This window comes from Protopterus annectens, chromosome 5.part0, assembly GCF_019279795.1.
Source record: "Protopterus annectens isolate FY-2018-M chromosome 5.part0, PAN1.0, whole genome shotgun sequence".
Taxonomy (NCBI): Eukaryota; Metazoa; Chordata; order Ceratodontiformes; family Protopteridae; genus Protopterus; species Protopterus annectens.
This window is the reverse complement of record NC_056735.1, coordinates 1746699736-1746718305: the sequence shown is the minus strand read 5'-3', so window position 1 is coordinate 1746718305 and position 18570 is coordinate 1746699736. Positions and strand designations below refer to the sequence as shown.

The 18570-nt window shown below is 43.6% G+C and overlaps 1 protein-coding gene across 1 annotated transcript in view; it reads left to right on the top strand.

Moving 5' to 3' along the window:
- The window catches only part of MORC3 (MORC family CW-type zinc finger 3), a 2525474-nt gene that overhangs the window by 964101 nt on the left and 1542803 nt on the right, over nt 1-18570 (top strand). Inside the window, exon 6 of the mRNA XM_044071548.1 lies at nt 8760-8879. Within this exon, the coding sequence (XP_043927483.1) occupies nt 8760-8879 (120 nt within the window). The remainder of the gene's footprint in view (nt 1-8759; nt 8880-18570) is intronic.

Genomic DNA, 18570 nt, shown 5'->3' with positions numbered 1-18570 from the left:
GGCTCATTCTACCAGGGCAATGGCTACTTCTGTAGCATTTCACTCCAAGTTATCAATAGATGATATCTGTGCGGCCGCTACCTGGACTTCTCCACACACTTTCATTTCTCATTACAAGATAGATGTGGCTTCTCGAGGAAGAGCTTCTTTTGGTTCCACAGTTCTCAGGAGTGTTTTCCAATGAGCCACCCGGGAGTTAGGTGCTAGGGATGCTGTACCATCAGTTATGAATGTAGGCGAGATAGGATCCCATTACATCTTTTAGTTATGTACTTACCATAACTTCGGATGTATGGGATCCATCTTGCCTACATTCATACGTACCCGCCCTCTTTCCCCTTCCCATTGGATTTAGAGGAAATGTTGCTACTACTGAGTTCTTTCTCTTGAAGGACTTCAGTTTGTTACAGTTGCTGTTATGTTTCTGTGTCTGGATGTAGGTATGAAAGCGAACAAACAAGATCTGGGGAAGCAGGCGTGGTGCATTATGGGATAAGGGGTAGCCCAGCCAATTAGAGACTTCGTTCTATTGTATAGTGGCCGAGTCGGAGCCGATGGATCGGCTCCAAACCCATCAGTTATGAATGTAGGTGAGATGGATCCCATACATCCGAAGTTATGGTAAGTACATAACTAAAAGTTTTATTACTTGAGCTGTGATGGTTTACTTGTTTGTTCACTAGCAAACTTAGTTAAACCGAGTAATCCTTAATCCTGAAAATGCTGTCTTGCTGTTTTGGCTGGCATTTTTTTTGTTGTGATGATGGAGCTGTGTTAATAAAGGAATTTGAGAACAGATATGAATTTTTTTCTTATGCTTATTCTATGGAAGTGAGGTTTAAATCAACACTCACCTCTAGGAAGCTGTCATTTAGGGAAAGATCATATAGGCCTCTCTAGCAAAACCCCTTTTTGGATATGTATTACTAGAAGGGGTTGATATTCCAAATGGCGTAGTTTTTTTTTTCTTCCATTTCTACCACTGCTACCTCAGATGAAGGTATTTTTTAAATATTACTTGCTGTGTCTCCCTGCAGTGCTGCATTGTGGAAATGTATTTCCCCTCTTCTGCCCACATGCCTAACATTCCCTTTTTTAAGGGGAACAGCATATAATTTTGCTTATAATACGGAGTGAAATTTCTGCAACCTGATAAGAAAAGGATGCTCTACAGTAAGACATAGGAAGTGAGGGTGAAGTTTCTTGTAGTCAGGGTAGATGTTCATCGTGTTTCACTGTTGCAGTCATTACTCTTGGGTTATCCTGCTGGCAGGCTACCCGCAGTCGGCCTGAATTCCAAAGTCCTGGTCTGGCATCGGCTGCTGTTGCCTCTTCACTGACGTCAGTGCACCAGGGGTATAAATGATGCAGCCGACGCCATTTTCCCCAGTCTTTCTTGCCGCGTAGCACCCGAAGCAAAAGCAGTTCGCAAGTGCTGGTCGGCGGACTCCTGAGATTTTCAAATCCGAATTTCAGAACCGAAGTCTTAATTAAAGCTAAGTACCCCATTGGGGAAACTTTTTTCTTGCTCCAGACCGATGTCAGAAAAAGTTAACAATTGTATTTCTTGTGGGAAGCAAACACCTCATAAGGATTTTCACTCTTACTGTATTCCTTGCTTAGGCCCTGACCACAACGTTGCTAGCTGTCGGTTTTGTGCTAGATTTAACCAATGCACTATTAAGCGTCAGTTCGATTTTGCATTTCATTACTATGGCTGAAGACTTAATTATATAATGCCGTCGGAACAGCCGACGACTGGAGTTTACAAAACACGCAAGAAGGATAGGCATCCGAGGTCCAAAACCAATGACGTGGCCTCTGTTAGGCCAGTCACCGGTTCGCCAGTTCTCAGTGAGGCGCTTTCGCAGCCCCTGGCGCCTGCTACCTCAAAGCCACAGGCTGCTTCCGATTCCCACGTTGAGCCGACTGGGCCTCTGAATACTCAAGGTATTGGACACTCAGAAATCATTCCCTCAGATGGGTCTGGAGCTGCTGAGCAGGCATCTGCTTCTGAGGGTGTCTTCAGACCTACACAGTTATATGTTAAACCGTCTTCAGCTTCAAAGACAAAGACTAAAGCAGCTCTAAAGACAAAGAAACAAGTACAGCATTCTCCTACTCAAACTTCCATGCCTAAAAAAACAGATGCTTAAAATGGCCGAAGACCTAATTACTTTGATCAGGGGTTCCCAACCCCCTCCTGATAAGAGGCCTAGGCAAGAGACAGAATATGATTCTTCTGATCAGGTTTCTATTTCCTCTGATTCCTCTTCTGAACAGGATTATTTTATTCCTCCCAATTAGGGCACTGATGCTGAAGAATCCATTCCTTCAGCCTCACCTCCTGAGGATTATTCTTTTGGGGAAACCCTGCATACCATGAGAGCGCATTTCCATTGGGAGAGCCAAGATTACTCTGAATCTAAGAAAAGGTTCAGAGACTTTCTACTACTTCCTCAGCACAGACCCCCTGCTATTCCACCTGATCTAGACATTGTAGATGTATTTTCAGAGTCCGGCCTGTCCCCTGACTCTTTACCCCCTGCACCTGCTAAGCCAGACAGATACTGCAGAGTCCCGGATTCTCATAAATTCCTATATAAAAACCCCGCTGCTGACCCAGAAACTATAACTCAGGGTCCCAAAGGAGTCGAAGCTTCCACTGCAAAAAACCCTGTCCCCTCTGATAGGGATGCTAGGGCACTGGACAGATGGGGGAAAAAAGTTTACACTTCTGCTACCTTGGCTGTAGGGGCTTTAAATTGTCAGTTTCATATGCTTAAATATCAGCAATACTTAGTCACTGCTTAAACAGAAAATGTTGACAAATTCTGAATGTTCAGAGAACAAGGAAATGCAGGATTTATTGCACGCAACTGAACAAGTGGGAAAGCATACTTTGCAATGTGGTTATGACTCACTGGAGGCCTCTTGCAGTGCCGCTGTTACAGGTTCTGTTATTAGAAGGCATGCTTGGTTAAAGGAACAGAATCTGCCTGATCATGTTAAAGCAAAATTATTAGATGCCCCATTACAGCATGATACTTTGTTTGGTGCTAAAGCAGAAGAGGTGTTGAAGAAAATGGAGGATAAAGCAAAATCCATGCAGACAGTTAAGGATTTCTTACAGGTACAGCCACCCAGATTTAGCAGGAACTGGCATGCTAAAAATTGGTCCTTTCCAGTGTCAGACAGACCACAAAGAGGCAGATACAGACGTCCCAGAAGCAGATCTCAGCCCCAAGGCTCATACAGGCCTAAACAATGGGGTGCTCCTACCTCCAAAACAGAGAAGACAAATCACAGCCTTACAGGAAACAGTCCCAATGACTTTCCTCTGCTAGATCGAAGCACTTTTCTTTTGGCAGCCATCTTAGGGGGAAAACTAGCACTTTTTTCATCAAATTGGCAAATGGTTACCCAAGACAAATGAGTCTTGAACATAGTGTCCCAAAGGTACAGATTCCATTTTCACACTTTACCAAGGTTAAAAGGTATGCCAGTCCTGCCACACAATCAATAGGCAGAGGCACAAAAACAAATTACAGCCCTCATGGACATGAAGGCCATTCAACAAGTACCACAATAAGAGCAGGGGCAAGGATTTTACTCCAGACTTTTCTTAGTGCCCAGAAAGGACAAAGCCTGGAGACCAATACTGGACCTGTCCATACTAAACACATTTCTGGAGGTTCCAAAATTCAAGATGTTGACTCTACAGCAGCTACTGCCCATGCTGGGCAAGAAGACTTGGCTCATAACTTTGGACCTAAGAGGCATACCTGCATGTCCTAATCAGACAATCTTGCAGAAGATACCTCAGATTCATAGCTGGCTCAATGCACTACCAATTCTCTGCATTGCCCTTTGGCTTATCTATTGCGTCCAGGGTCTTCACAAAATGCCTAGCACCTGTAATTGCATTTTGCAGACAGAGGAATTCAAATATATCCCTACTTGGACGACTGCCTTTTTCAAGCAGAGAGCAAAGGCATTCTTCTAAAGCATCTGGCGTTTGTAAAAAGATTACTAATTTGCCTAGGGTACACAGTAACCGAAAATAAATCTAAACTAGTACCCTCTCGAGAGAATATTCTTGGGTGCAAGCTTAAATACAACTGCCCAGATGGCTTATCTCACGCCAGACAAACAAAAGCAACTGACTTCTTCAAAAAGTTGGCAGCAAAGACCCAGTTATCTGCAAGGAAAATCTTGCAGGCCTTGGATTTCATGGCATCCTGCATTCTACTAATTCCATATGCCAGACTGCATATGAGGAAACTACAGTGGTATCTAAAAAGTGTTTGGACTCAACATTTCCACAGCATGGAGACAGTAATTACCCTCATTCCCTGCCTGCAACAGGAGGTTCGATGGTGGGCACAGGCCTGTCACCTCAACAAGGGTCTGCCATACACTTTACCCACAGCCAGACAGACACTGACAACGGATGCATCAGATTATGCCTGGGGGGCCCATATGGCAGGAAAATGTATTGATGGCACATGGCCTGCAAGCCAGATGCATCTTCACATCAATCAGAAAGAGATGCTAGTTGTTCAGAATGCCCTGACAGCTTTCAAGGATCTACTTCAACCAGGACAGCTACTGATAAAGACAGACAATACTACGGTCATGTGGTACATAGACAAGCAGGGAGGTACACATTCCTACCCCCTCTGCAGACAAGCAGTGACCTTATGGGACACAGCATTGACTTATCAAGTTCACCTGCAAGCACAGTTCCTGCCAGGAGAAACAAATACTCTGGCAGACGAACTAAGCAGAAACCTCATGGATCCCCATGAGTGGAAACTGGATCCACAAGTCTTCAGCCTGATAACAAGGAAATGGGGATGCCCAGACATAGATCTATTTGCCTCCCCTCACAACTGCCAATTACAGAGATTTTGCACAAGGATTTATCACAAACAAGCATGGAGAGTGGACGCCCTATCCTTCAGCTGGAAAAATCTAACAGTATATTCCTTTCCTCCACTGCCTCTCCTTCCCAGGGTACTCCTAAAGGTCAGACAAGAGAAGCCAAAAATGATACTGATTGCACCAGACTGGCCACGTCAACACTGGTACCAAATCCTGAAGAGCTTGTCTCAAGGTCCAGCATGGATATTGCTTCAAACTACTCACTTGCTGACCCAACAAAACAATCAGATCCTGCACAGCCAACTCAGGACCTATCTGGTAGCATGACTGATGATGTAGCCATTCAGAACACTCCTCTTTCAAAAGCTGTTATGGATGTTATCTTGGATGCCAGGAGGCCCAGTACCAGAAAATCTTATGCAAAAAAATGGAAGAGTTTCTGTGTTTGGAACCAGGAACAAGGCATTGACACGTATGTACCAAATATCTCTCAGATTTTACAATACCTAACTGAGATGCTGGACAAAGGCCTTTCCTTTTCATCAATTAAGATTCATTCCTCTGCCATTTCAGCCCATTACAATACGGAACCACCTATCTTTTCTCATCCTTTAATAAGGCAGTACCTCAGAGCGGCCAAAAACATCAGGCCTCCAAGGAGAGCACCAATTCTGGCATGGGACCTCAGTTATGTCTTGGAAAAACACTGCCTCCTTTTGAGCCAGCCTCAACAGCGGACATAAAATTCTTATCCTGGAAAACAGCTCTGCTCCTAGCAATAACCTCTGCAAGACAAGTCTCGGAGTTACAAACACTCATGGCTGTGGAATCTTTTTATCATTTTTCATCCAGACGGGGTTTCTCTGAGGACAAACACAACATTTATGCTTAAGGTGGTGTGCAGTGTGGCCCTCAACCAAACCATTCATTTTTCTATCTTTTATCCAAACCTACAGAACAAGGGTGAGAAAATTCTGCATTCTTTGGACATACACAGGCAGCTACGCTTCTACTTGGACAGAACGAAAGCTTTCAGAAAGACTTGAGCAACTTTGTGTCATATGCTGCAGAATCACAAGGAAAGGCTATCTCAAAACAGACAATTTCTAAATGGATAGGCCATTGCATCTGTTTCTGCTATTCTCAGCATGGCATATCAGTGCCTAAGGGCATTGGGCCTCATTCTACCAGAGCAGCAGCCACTTCAGCAGCCTTCCTCAGAGGAGTACCAACCAAAGACATCTTAGTGGCTGCAACTTGGAGTTCAGTGCACACTTTTACAAAGCACTACCACTTACCTCTTTTCTTTAAATCCAGTGCAGGCTTTGCCACTGCAGTTCTGCAGGGCCTCATAGCCTCTCCTAATCCTGTTTAGCCCAGCCACCCTTCCTCAGCTTTGGGATTCAACCCAAGAGTAATGACTGCAACAGTGAAACACGAACATAGTACAGTTGTGTACGTACCATAAATGTAGATGTTAGAGTGTATTCACTGTTGCAGTCCAGGTTATCCTCCCACCGTCCCCCTTTCTTTTGCTGGGGTTTATCTGTACTTTTCTGTTCTATACAACCTATGTGGTGTATTTGCTTGTAGATGAAGGAAATGTTTCTTTACTGCATGTATGTTTATTGGCATAATATATTTAGCCTACCTTTTTGTGGGCACCTGACATCTGGGGCAAGAAAAACTGAAGAAAATGGCGTCTGCTGCATCTTTTATACCCCTGGCGCACTGACTTCAGGGAAGAGGCGACAGCAGCAGACGCCGGACCAGGACTTTGGAATTCAGGCCGACTGCGGGTAGCCTGCCAGCAGGATAACCCAAGAGTAAGACTGCAACAGTGAATACACTCTAACATCTACATTTATGGTAGGTACACAACTGTAATGTCCTATTTATGAAAGATGCTAAACACTTGCATAATGTAGAGGGTTCACTTTCATTGCTCGACAATAGGAGATTATTCTAAAGTTGTCTTCATTCCAAAGGGGGGGGGGTCTGTATGTCCTGCGTTTGTTTCCTCATTACCCAGCAAATGCAGATGGTCAAAAGATTCACAGTGATGGCCCATGTGACAGTCTTGCTTCTATTTCTAGTTGCAGAGATGGACAGAGCCCCAAGGGGGTAATGTGCAAAGATGTTCCATGCTCTTCTTTTAAAGGAAGTGTCTCATCGGAAGTAGTGAATTGCATTTGTAGTTAGAACTTCTGAATCTCATTCTTGCAGCTGCTGCAGTAGCCACTATAATAGGAGTATGCAGAGTAAAATATATTCCGTGGCTATCTTTTATTTGTGTGACTGATTAAACTAAGGTAGTTCCATTTACTGTTTAGTGGTCAGTCTGAACCTGGTAATCCCATTTCTGGAATTATTCAGTTTTCCTAGCCACTAGAAGGCTGGATCTGGTCCTGTTATGATGGAAACTATTTGTTTTTTCCTGAGTGCAGTATTTGAAATTTTCCAGCTTGTTATTTATATGTACGCACACTCTCTCTCTCTCTCTCTCTCTCTCTCTCATACAATTACTTTTCATTATTGTTTTTTTTATCATTACTTCATCACATAATGTTTTCTTTATCAGATAGTTCTGGCATTGCTGGGACATATGCCAGGGTGGTGGTGTGGTTCAGAAAAGCAGACTTTAGTTAAGAAAGTTTCAGCACTGTCAGAAGCTTATGGATCATTTTCTGTGCTCTCTAGAAGTAGAGATTATTTTGATCCTCCACAATTAAGCAGACTGTTACGAATTTTGCCACTGTGATGCCTTTTGGTTAATATTCATATTTGGGAGCTCATGCGGCATCATTCACAGTTCAGGTGATTTGCTTGCTGCACTGCTCAGATTGATCTGCACTTCATTTTAAAAATGTTATTAGCACTAATTTTAACAATTGGTCATTCTAGTTGAAGCTTCTCAGGTGTGTTTTACAAGTAGTTATGACCAGCTCAGCATCAAGTGGAAATGATTTTACATTGCCTTAATGTAAAGGCAGCCACCCTTTGGATACATCTGTAGGACTTAGTTTAGGAAGTCCAGTTAAGTTTTCACTTCCTCTCTTCTGATTAGCTAGTTCCTTTTTGCCAACAAACCATTTCATATTGGATCATAAGCTGTGTAAACATTTTTGTCTGACAAAACAGTTCAGGGTCCATTGGGACATTTCATATTGGATCAGAAGTTAGATATGTATATACTTATTTTGCAGTTCATTTTATTTTATTGGTATTTATCTAGAATCAGCAAGTAAAACATTTCAAGGTCCATCAAGACTCACTTCTCCAAGTGCTTCAGGCAATGGAGTCTCATTTTATTTAATTTGATAACTGTAACTAAGCTTTGACCTAGCAGTACTACAAGGATTCAGCACTAGTGCTGCCCTTTGGAACAAGACTGTAATGATGCCAGGGATGGGTCAGTCGTATGCAGTTAATCCCACATACCACAACTAACTGTATTTATTTTATTGGTGATCTGTAAGGGATGCACTGGTAGCATGTGGGTTTCTTGTCCCTGTTCCTTTGTCTTTACATGCATCTCCCCTGGTCAGTGGGTAGTCGGAGGAGTCCGCATCTAAAAAGGCTATCATCACTACTTCAACCAGAGCTTGAAAATAACTGCTACTGTTTTAGTGATAGCCAAGTTTCCAGAATTTTTCTTAAGAGCTTAATGAAATGTATGAATTCACCAAAGGCTCCATTGGGTAATTGGTACCTGCTTCAGAAGATTTTGCCAAAGTTTTGCTGGTAAGTGTACTTGTATTTTTGTTTTCCTTGTAGATGTGCTGTATGTTATATTGATTCATATCTGGGCTTGTTCATGTCTTCCTTTTTAGTGTTTCTTTAATACATATTTCCTTAATGATTGTTACAAGAACAAAAATATAAGGATTACATTTGGATTTAATTGGAAGAATAAAGAACATTATGGTATTATGCTGTATCATAAGAACAGGCTCATAAAAGCATATGAAAAAGTTGGTTGCCAGTTAAAGGTAAGCTGTACTGCATTTTTTTTTTCATTTCTTTTAAAGGTTTTGAAATTTACGAAAGCTGTTAACTGTCTACATGATATTCTCATTCTGTATGTTTATCAGGATTTTTTGTCAAGATGGAATATTGCATTAAGAATTACCTGAAGGAGTGAAAGATGTACAGCATTTTGTCTCACTAGTTCTTCGCAAACAAGATCTAAAAGTCCAGATATGTGTTACCTTGTGTGGGATATAGCTGACACAGAAGGCTGCCTAGTTATGTGTGATTGATGCAGTTACCACCTTGCAGTTGCCCATCTCCTTCACTTTTACCTCATACCTTGCAGACCAACTGTTCCTCTTCACAGCTTCTTTTTGGCAGTCCATTGTAATTTTGTAATGCTTCCCTGTGCAAATGTTAAGTAGGTAGTTCATAGTTGAATACTAGGCTAATTCTCCTGAAGGGCCATTTTAAGCCAAGGCAGTAACTTAAGATCAGAATCAAACCTTGTGCCTCTGAGGCAAAGATATTAACCATTACACCAAAACCACCATTAGAAATACATACTAGGCTGTCAGTCTGTTAGAGTATTACAAACATAATGTATAACTAGAAGCCAGAATCAAATCTTGTACTTGCATCTATAAAGTCAAGACCAAAACTGTTTTGCGAACTTGCCCACCCATTCATGTGAACTTCTGTTTTGTTCCATTTACCTCATTGGGTTGTAAATGTAACATTTGTACATGCCTTAGTTGACTACATACTCTGTTTTACGTTGTACAGGTAGTAAGTAGATAACTCTTTTTAGGAGTCATATATATTTTTTTTAATCCTGAAGAAATTGCTAAGCAAGTATATCGTGTACTGGTCTTTATTTAGTTTGTAAGAAGAGCCAGCTACTTTTAGAAATATGAATGCCCCTCTGTTCATCTGTTGCAGTATTTTTTACATGAGTGAGTTGCCTGCCCAAGCAACCCAACATCTCTCAGTATACCAAAGTCTTTTACTTACTGTATGGTGCGCGGTGCATCAAATGTAGGCAGCTGTTGGGTGTAGACCATAAAGGTGACGTACATGCACACCATCCTCAGAACTTTGCTGTTGGATCGCTAATCCTGGACATCACGCTACTGCCGGAATAGTGTGATGATCGTGTTACACTGCTGCAGTCATCACACTTGGGTTATCCTGCCGTCAGGCGGTCCCGCAGTCGGCCAGAGTTCCAAAGTCTTGGTCCGGCGTTGGTTGCTGTCGCTTCTTCCCTGACGTCAGTGCGCCAGGGGTATATGAGGCATCCGACGCCGTTTTCTTCAGTCTTTCTTGTCGCGCGGTTCCTGAAGCAGAAGCAGTTCGCAAGTGCCGATCGGCCGACTCCTGAGATTTTCAAATCAAATTTCATACCGAAGTCTTCAATAAAGCTAAGTACCCCGTTGGGGAACCTTTTCTTGCCTCAGTACGATGTCAGTAAAAGTTAACAATTGCATTTCTTGTGGGAAGCAAATACCTCATAAGAACTTTCATTCTTATTGTATTCCTTGCCTTGGCCCAGACCACGACGTCACAGGTTGTCGGTTTTGTGCTATGTTTAATAAACGAACTATAAAACTTCGGTTTGATTTCGCCCGACATTACTTTGGTAGGAAATTTAATTATACCATGTCGTCGGAGCAACCAACGACCAGCATGCATAAAAAGCGCAAGGATAAGGACAGGCAGCCTAGACCCGCACCAGACTCCAAGGCCTCGGTCGCTGGTTCTCCAGCTTTCAGTGAGGTGCCTACGCAGCCCCTGACGACCGCTGATTTAGAACCCCAGACTGCTTCTGATTCCCAGGCGGAGAGTACTAGGCCGCCGCAGCCTTCTTCTTTAGGCCCTTCCGACTCCAGAGCAGGAGGAGATTCCGGTGCAGTAGAAACGCCTTCAGCTGCAGAAGGTTTCTTCAGACAGTCTACACTCGCCATTAAATCTTATGCTAAGCTAAAAACTTCTTTAAAAACAAAAAAGACTGTACATCAGTTTCCAGTACAAGGCCCCATGCCTAAGAAACAGATGCTTAAGATGGCTGAAGATTTAATTACCCTAATCAGGGGTTCCCATCCCCCTCCTGATAAAAGGCCAAGACAAGAGGAGGATTGCTTCCTCTGACCAGGTTTCAATTTCCTCAGATTCTTCTAAGGAACAGGAATACTCTTTTCCCCCCTTATGAAGATTCTGATGCTGAAGAGTCTATTCCCTCATCTCCTCCAGAAGACTACAACTTTGGCGAAACTTTACATACCATGAGGGAACATTTCCACTGGGAAGTCCAGGATTACTCTGATTCTAGGAAAAGGCTCCGAGAGTTCCTTTTACTACCCCAGCACAGACCACTTGCTATCCCTCCTGTGTTAGACATTGTGGATGATGTTTACTTAGAATCTAGCCTTAACCCAGACTCTCTACCTCCTGCCCCAGCCAAACCAGACATATACTACAGAGTCCCTGACTCTCACAAATTCCTATATAAAAGCCCTGTTGCTGACCCAGAAACCATTTCCCAGGGTCCCAAAGGGGTTAAGGCCTCTATTGCTAAAAATCCTGTACCCTCTGAAAGGGATTCCAGAGCACTAGATAGATGGGGAAAGAAACTATACACCTCAGCTACTCTAGCTATGACTGCCTTAAATTGCCAGTTTCACATGCTGAAATATCAGCAATTCCTGAAGTCTCAGTTTTAAAACAAAAACTGAACACACATTCAGAGCAGCCTGATTTAAAGGAAATGCAGGATTTGTTGCATGCATCTGAACAGGTGGACAAACATACTTGACAATGTGGATTTGATTAATTGGAAGCTTCCTGTAGAGCAGCAGTGACTGGGTCTGTCATACGTAGACATGCTTGGTTACAAGAACAAACCCTGCCTGATCATGTTAAAGCAAAGTTATTGGATGCTCCTTTACAGCAGGATGTTTTATTTGGTGTAAAAGCAGAGGAGGTTTTAAAGAAAATGGAGGATAAGGCAAAATCTATGCAGACGGTCAAGGATTTTTTTTACAGGTTCAACCCCCTCGTTTCAGAAGAAATTGGCCAACAAAAAAATGGTCTTTCCAGCTTCTGAAAGACCACAGAGGGGTGAATGCAGACGCCTAAGGGGCAGAGGTCAGCCACAAGACCCTTACAAACCTCACCAATGGGGTGCTGCTACCCAGAAAGGAGGGGAAGACAGGCCCCAAGCTAACAGAAGACAAACACAATGACTTAACCCTCAGACTGCCAAGAAAATCTCTCTTGGCAGCTCCCTTGGGAGGAAAATTAGCTCTTTTTGCAAACAACTGGCACATCATCACAAAAGACAAATGGGTCCTAAGCATTGTCTCACAAGGATACAGATTCCACTTTCACACCTTGCCAAGGATAAAAGGAATGCCAAACCTGCCACCAAATCAGTGGGCAGAGGCACAAAAACAAATTACAGCTCTCAAGGACATGAGAGCCATTCAACAGGTACCTACACAGGGGCAAGGACAAGGATTTTACTCAAGACTCTTTCTAGTCCCCAGAAAGGACAAAGCCTGGAGACCCATTCTGGACCTTTCAATTCTGAACGCTTATCTGCAAGTACCCAAATTCAAGATGCTAACACTACAGCAGCTTCTTCCCATGCTGGGCAAGAAGGCTTGGCTAGTAACATTGGATCTCAAGGAGGCATACCTGCATGCCCTTATCAGACAAAATTACAGAAGATACCTCCGTTTTATTGCAGGTTCAACCCATTATCAATTCTCTGCACTGCCCTTTGGCTTATTTACTGCGCCCAGGGTCTTCACAAAATGCCTGGCACCAGTAATTGCTTACTACAGACTAAATGGAATTCAAATATACCCATACCTGGACGACTGTCTTATTCAAGCAGAAAGCAAGGACATTCTTTTAAAGCATCTGGCATTTGTCAAACACCTTCTAAGTTGCCTAGGGTACACAGTAAACGAAAAGAAATCAAAACTAGTGCCCTCACAGAACATAATATTCCTGGGTGCCAGCTTGAATACAATGGCCCAGATGGCTCATCTCATGCCAGACAAGCAACAACAGCTGACTCAATACTTCAAAATGATGGCAACAAAGACCCAACTCCCTGCAAGAAAAATTCTGCAGGCCTTGGGATTCATGGCATCTTGCATACTCCTAATGCCATTTGCAAAACTGCATATGAGGAAATTACAATGGTACCTGAAAAGCGTATGGATTCTGCACAGTCACAGCTTGGAAACAATGATACCACTCATTCCCTGCCTTCAACAGGAGTTTCTATGGTGGGCACAGGCATGTCACCTCGACAAGGGTCAGCCTTTTACCTTACCCACAGCCAGGCAAACTATAACAACAGATGCATCGGACTGTACCTGGGGAGCACACATGGCAGGACAGTGCATTCACGGCAAATGGGCTACAGATCGAAGGCATCTGCATATCAGTCAAAAAGAAATGCTAGCTGTACAGAATGCCCTAACAGCTTTCAAGGACCTCTTGTATCCAGGACGACAGCTAATAAAGAAGGACAATACCACAGTAATGTGGTACATAAGCAAGGGGGCACACACTCCTACCCCCTCTGCAGGCAAGCAATGACCTTGTGGAACACAGCACTGCCTTACCAAGTTCAACTACAAGCACAATTCCTGCCAGGAAAGAAAAACACATTGGCAGATGACCTAAGCAGAAACATCATGGATCCCCACGGGTGGAAACTAGATCCACAAGTATTTGCAATGATAACTCAAAAATGGGGATGCCCAGACATAGATCTGTTTGCCAACCCCCAAAACTACCAACTTCGAAAATTTTGCACATGGACATTCCACCCACCAGCTTGGAAAGTGGACGCCCTCTCATTCAGTTGGAAAACATTAACAGTGTATGCCTTTCCTCCACTGCCTCTTCTAGCAAAGGTACTGCTGAAAGTCAGATTAGAGAGGCCACAAATGATGCTCATTGCTCCAGACTGGCCACTCCAGCACTGGTATCCAATACTAAGGAACATGGCCCATGGACAACCATGGATTTTACCCCAAATTTCCTCACCTGCTCACTCAGCAAGACATTCAGATTCTACACAGCCAGCTCAAGACTTTAAATCTGGCTGCATAGCAAATTTCCTAAACAACCAGCCAGCACTTCTATCTAAAGCTGTTATGGATGTCATTCTGGAGGCCAGGAGGCCCAGCACCAGGAAAGTCTATTCAGACAAATGGAAAAGATTTTGTGCCTGGAACCACGCTAAAGGCCAAAATCCCCTTGTTCCAAGCATTCCCCAGATTCTACAATATTTAACTGAGATGTTGCACAAAGGACTTTCTTTTTCATCTATTAAGATCCACGCCTCAGTGATTTCAGCTCACTACAACACAGATCCTCCTTTATTTGCACATCCACTCTTAAGACAGTACCTCAGAGGGGCTAAGAACATAAGACCGCCCAGGAGAGCACCAACACCAACTTGGGATCTCAACTTTGTTCTGGAAAAACTTACACTGCCACCCTTTGAACCAGCTATTTCAGCTGATTTAAAGTTTCTATCATGGAAAACTGCCTTGCTGCTAGCAATAACTTCAGCTAGAAGATTCTCAGAGCTACAGGCCCTAATGGCAGTATAGCCTTTCCTCATTTTTCATCGACAGAGTCGCTCTACGAACTAACCCTTCCTTTATGCTAAAGGTGATATCCAGTGTGGCCCTAAACCAAACCATCATTTACCCACCTTTTTCCCAAACCCCCAGAACAAAGGAGAAAGACTCCTGCACTCTATGGACATTCACAGACAATTACGTTACTACTTTGATAAAACTAAGGCTTTCAGAAAATCTGACCAGCTCTTTGTATCCTATGCTGCAGGATCCCAAGGAAAAGCCATCTCAAAACAGACCATTTCAAAATGGATAGGACATTGTATACGTTTCTGCTACACACATCATGGGAAACCGGTACCTGCTAGCATTAGGTCCCACTCCACCAGGGCTACAGCTACATCAACAGCCTTTCTCGGGGGGGGGGGGGGGGTACCAACCAAGGATATTTTGGAAGCTGCAACTTGGAGTTCAGTGCACACCTTCACCAAACACGATCACTTACCTCTATACTCTAAGTCTAGAGCTGGCTTTGCCACTGCAGTTCTGCATGGCCTTCTAGCTTCTCCAAACCCTGTTTAACTCCACCACCCATCCTCAGCTTTGGAATTCAACCCAAGTGTGATGACTGCAGCAGTGTAACACGATGAACATAGTACAGTTTTGTACCTACCATAAATGTAGATGTTCGAGTGTTCACACTGCTGCAGTCCAGGTTACCCTCCCTCCATCCCCTCTGACCTAGCTGAACTATTCTATACCTTTCTATCTGATACAACCTTTGTAGTGTATTTGCTTGCAACTGAAGGTATTCTTTGTATTTTCTTTACATGTTTTATTGGCAATATGTATTGACCACCTACTGGGGGGCACCTGACATCTGGGGCAAGAAAAACTCAAGAAAATGGCGTCGGATGCCTCTTGTATACCCCTGGCGCACTGACATCAGGGAAGAAGCGACAGCAACCGACGCCGGACCAAGACTTTGGAACTCTGGCCGACTGCGGGACCGCCTGACGGCAGGATAACCCAAGTGTGATGACTGCAGCAGTGTGAACACTCGAACATCTACATTTATGGTACGTACAAAACTGTACTTTCTTCGTGTTTCACTGTTGCAGTCATTACATTAGGGTTATCTGCATGCAGGTAGCCCTCAGCCAGCCTGATTACCAAAGTCTTGGGTCCTGCGTCGGTTGCTGTCTCTTCTTCCATGATGTCAGGTAGTCAGGGGTATAAAGCATGCAGCCGACACTATTACATCAGTCTTTCTTGCCGTGCGGTGCCCGAAGCAGAAGCAGTTCATTAGTGCCTGTGGGCAGACTCCTGAAATTTTCGTTTTTGAGTTTCAGAACCGAAGTCTTCAAAAAAAGCTAAGTACCCTGTTGGGGATCTTTTTTATTGCTCTAAACTGATGTCAGTAAAAGTTAACAATTGTATTACCTGTGGAAAGCAAATTCCTCATAAAGATTTTCATTCGTACTGCATTCCTTGCCTAGGCCCAGACCACGACGTCCCTCACTGTTGGTTTTGTGCCTTATTCAATCCTCAAACTATTAGTAGTCGGTCCATTTTTGCAGCAAACTATTTCGGTACTTTGTTTAATTATCCAGAAATGGCTTCAGTAAGCCACCCGACTACCGACATTCCAAAAAAAGTAACAATAAAGACAAGACAGACTGCATAGATCCAAAGCTGCTGGCGATGCTTACGTTAAGCTAGTCGCCAGTTCACCGGTACTCAGTGAGGCACTTTCGCAGCCCCTGATACCCGGTACTTCAGATTCTCAGACTTCTATTGAGACCCATTCGGAGTCTGGTATGCCGCGAGATGCTCCTTCGACTATGGAACCTGCGGATGTCTCTATCTTGGATGGGTCTGGAGCCACTGTTCCAGCACCGGCTTCTGAGGGTGTATTCAGGCCTACGAACTTGCATTTCAAACTGTCGCCATCTTCTTCAAGGCCTAAAACTCGATCCATGCCTAGAAAACTGATGTCCAAACCGCATGGTAAGGCCTATATACCTAAAAAAAACAAATAAGAATGGCCGAAGACCTTATTACTCTAAGGGAAGCCAGCCTTCTCCCTCTAAAAGGCCTAGAACTGATTTTCCTTCTGATTTTTCTGATCAGGATTCTAAAATTTCTGTTTCTTCTGATGACCAGGATTTACTCTCATCTACCTATGAGGATTCTGATGCAGAGTACTCCGTAGCCTCTGCTTCCCCACTAGAAGATTTTTCTTTTGGTGAAGCCTTGCACACTCTTAGGGAGCATTTCTGCTGGAAAAGCCAGGATTACTCTGACTCCAAAAAGAAGCTTTTGGGAATTCTTACTCCTACCTCAACACAGGTCTTTAGCTATCCCTCCTGTACTGGCCATTGTAGATGTCTTCTTGGAATCTAGCCTGGCCCCAGACACTTTACCTCCTGCTCCCAGAAAACCTGACAGGTATTAGAGTACCTGACTCTCACAAGTTTCTCTCTAAGAATCCTACTGCGGACCCAGAGATCATTTCACAGGGACCCAAAGGCATTAAGGCTACTACTGCCAAAAACCCTACCTCCTCTGATAGAGATTCCAGGGCCCTGGACAGATGGGGTAAGAAGGTATACACTTGTGCTAGTTTTGGCCATTAGGGCCTTAAACTGCCAGTTTCATATGTTAAAGTATCAGCAGCATATTATTGGACTACTTAAACAGTAAATGATGTTGATTGCTGACACTGCTGAAAATAAAGAATTACAGGATTTAATGCAGTCTGCTGAGCAAGTTGGTAAACATACTTTGCAATGTGGTTTTGACTCTTTAGAAGCATCTTTCAGGGCTGCTGTCACAATCTGTTCTTAGAAGGCACGCTTGGCTTAAGGAGCAAACTTTGCCAGATCATGTTAAAGCTAAATTACTGGATGCTCCCTTAAACCAAGACCGCCTGTTTGGCAACAAAGCAGAAGTAGTGCTTAAAAAGATGGAGGAAAAAGCTAAATCTATGCAAACTGTTAAAGATTTCCTGCAAGTACAGCCTCCCAGATTTAGTAGACATTGATCTTCTAAGAATTGGTCATGTCTCTTCCAGGCCTTCTCAGTCCAAACGTAGGAGCAGCAGACCATCTAGGCTATAGTCTCAATGTACTCACAGGCCTAAGCAGTGGGGGGCTTCCACTTCCAAAGCTGGAAGTAGTAAGACACCCCCCTATGGTAAACTGTTAGTGACTTAACCTTAAACATTCCAAGTCTTGCTCAGCTGTCTGCTCCCTTAGGGGAAAAATCGTCCTGCATGCAAAAAACTGGGAACTCATTACCCAAGACAAATGGGTTTTAAATATAGTTTCTCAAGGATACAGATTCTACTTCCACTCCTTACCAACCCCAAACGGTTGTCCAGACCTACCCCCAAATCAGTGGGCAGAGGCTCAACAGCAAGTTTTCTCTCTTCTAAGTATCAGGACTATTCAACCTGTCCCAGCAGAGGAATGGGGCCAAGGTTTTTACTCGAGACTTTTCCTGGTACCCAGAAAAGACAACTCCTGGTGTCCTATCCTGCACCTGCCTATTCTAAACACCTTTTTGGTAATCCCAAAATTCAAAATGCTAACTCTTCATCAGCTGCTTCCCATGCTAGGCAAAAATGCCTGGTTGGCAAAATTGGACTTAAAGGAGGCTTACCTGCACATGCCAATAAGGGAGTCTTGCAGAAATACCTAAGCTTCAGAGCAGGCTACATGCATGATCAGTTCTCTGCACTGCCCTTTGTGAATACCCTGGGTGCAATAGATAAGCCAAAGTGCCTAGCTCCAGTCATTGCATTCTGCAGGCAAAGAAATATTCAGATATACCCTTACATGGACGATTGTCTAATTCAGGCAGAAAGCCAGGACATACTATTGAGTCATCTGGCATTTGTAAAGAAACTGCTAACCTCACTAGGGTACACCATAAAAGAAAAGAAATCTCACTTAGTACCCTGCCAACAAATTGTATTCCTGGGAGCAGGCTTGAACACAACTTCCCAGATGGCCTACCTCATGCCAGAGAAACAAGTTTAGTTGACAGCCTACTTCAAACTACTGGCCACAAAGACCCAGCTATCTGCAAGGAAAAT